Source organism: Limulus polyphemus, unplaced genomic scaffold (assembly GCF_000517525.1).
Source record: "Limulus polyphemus unplaced genomic scaffold, Limulus_polyphemus-2.1.2 Scaffold2598, whole genome shotgun sequence".
Classification (NCBI taxonomy): domain Eukaryota; kingdom Metazoa; phylum Arthropoda; class Merostomata; order Xiphosura; family Limulidae; genus Limulus; species Limulus polyphemus.
In genome coordinates, this window is record NW_013668208.1 from 136,436 (window position 1) to 138,537 (window position 2,102).

Here is a 2,102-nt window from a genome sequence, read left to right on the forward strand (position 1 = left end):
CGATGACGCAACAATATATATTTGAAATTTGTAACAATGAATTTTGCAAGTATAAACTACAAACAAGACAAGAAAAAAATTCTACTCTGATTTTTATTTTTATTGTAATGGGTCCTTAAATGTGAATAATAATAAAAAACGTAATCCCAATTTTTCTAAATAGTGAACTGATTGTTAACTTTGTAATTTTTGCTACGTAATTCTGCTGGGTACTTCTATAATTTAATCAGTAAAACATTTGTTGTCACTGTCTAAAACTCTATAATAAAAAAAGGGAAAACATTGAATTTAAAACATCATTATAAAAAAATGAAGAAATATAATAATAAGATAGGAAACAAAGATTTATAAGTATAATGAAGTGATTTATTTTGGGGGAACATACTACATGTTTCTACAGAACATTGAAGAAAGAGATATAGTAAAATAAATTATATCATTATACTTATAAACCCCAACTTATTATAACATATATCTTCTTTTCGTTTGGCTACTTAGCACTGTTAGACATAAAATATAAAACAAGACTATTAATGATAATGGTAGAAAGCAAAATATCCTGATTATCGCCCTCTTTAACTTTAAGTATCTTAGCTCTTAACATAGAAATCAAAAACACTTAATTACATAGGAACAAATGAATGCTTTGTTAAGTGTTACAAAAACAACAACTTATTATTTAAAATTGTAAGAATAGTATACTTACGGGAAAAAGTTATAGCAACGGCTATCTTCAGATCTAAATTAAAGAAATTTGAAATGAAAATGAATATTTCACAATAAATACTTGCAATTAGTACTAAATAATTAGGTCTTGCAATGAAATCTTGTCATCAGTAGTCCAGAAATCAAATTCTTTTCTTTCTTATTTCCCATCTGTTAGGTTAGTTTATTCACTTGACCTAGGCAAAGTTTTAAGAAAGTTCTTGTTTCAAACTATTTTCTTTACTGTGTTATATGGTATCAACAAAGTTAGACTCCACTCTGAACTCATTTCCCAGGCAGATGATTACGTTAGTTCTTCAAGATCGCAAAAATATTACATAAAACACATTTATTTCCACAAGAAAAAGTTCAATAATTTGAATTACGTTTAAATTATTCTCATGTTATAAGCCTTAAATCAAAACTGAAATATTCTCATGTTATAAGCCTTAAATCAAAACTGAAATATTCTCATATTACAAGCCTTAAATCAAAACTAAAATATTCTCATGTTATAAGCCTTAAATCAAAACTGAAATATTCTCATGTGATAAACCTCAAATCCAAACTGAAATTATTCTCCGAAGATGTGCCAAGGAAGTATAAATCGCCTTTTAAAATAGTATGAAGTCAATCACATATAAAGACAGTTAAATATTCAAAATATCACCTATTATATATATATATACAAATTAATAAGAAGCGTAATATTTTCATCTGACTGGCATATATGTATTGATCTGAAAAGTTTGCTTACGTCACAGTTCGACATTCGTATTTGCCACATTCCTTGAACGCAGGATGGCCACCAAAAATGGAAAACCCTCTTCCTGAAATTTCGTCTTTATCTGTAATGGCTTGAACAGCTTCCTCGATCTTACTGAATTATAAAATGAACGATTATTTTAACAGAAAAAAAATATGTAAATACTTTCTTGTTTTAAGAAGTTTAATGAATCTAAAAATATTATCAACTGTAAATCATAACATTTACTAAAAGCTGGTATCCACATAATAACCGAAATTACTAAGCCGTCGTTCGTACAATTGTTAAATAAATCATTTATACAAACAAAGTTGAATGTGGATAGTAATATAATGTTTCAATAAATTATAAATGTTAACTCATTTCAAAGGCTTCATTGAAACTATTTTGTTTGATAAACAACAGGTTAAATATCAAATTCTAATTTAAAAATGTTTTAGTTAACACTTAAATACATAATCATTTAAAGGTGTGTTTTTTTAGTCTTCATTTCGATTAGACTTTGTAAAAAACTAATAATCGATTTTTTAATTTATAATTATAAACAAACACATCCTAAGGAAGGTCTTTCTGTTTATATATTGTACATATTTTTAAATTTATAATTATAAACAAACACATCCTAAGGAAG

General features: G+C 26.2%; 1 protein-coding gene across 1 annotated transcript in view; it reads right to left on the reverse strand.

The window, feature by feature from the left end:
• Positions 1-2,102, reverse strand: part of LOC106467396 (coagulogen-like) — an 8,868-nt gene that overhangs the window by 3,024 nt on the left and 3,742 nt on the right. The window contains exons 3-4 of the mRNA XM_013927746.2: positions 1,463-1,585; positions 707-739 (exon numbers count right to left, since the gene is read on the reverse strand). Of these exons, the coding sequence (XP_013783200.1) occupies positions 707-739; positions 1,463-1,585 (156 nt within the window). The remainder of the gene's footprint in view (positions 1-706; positions 740-1,462; positions 1,586-2,102) is intronic.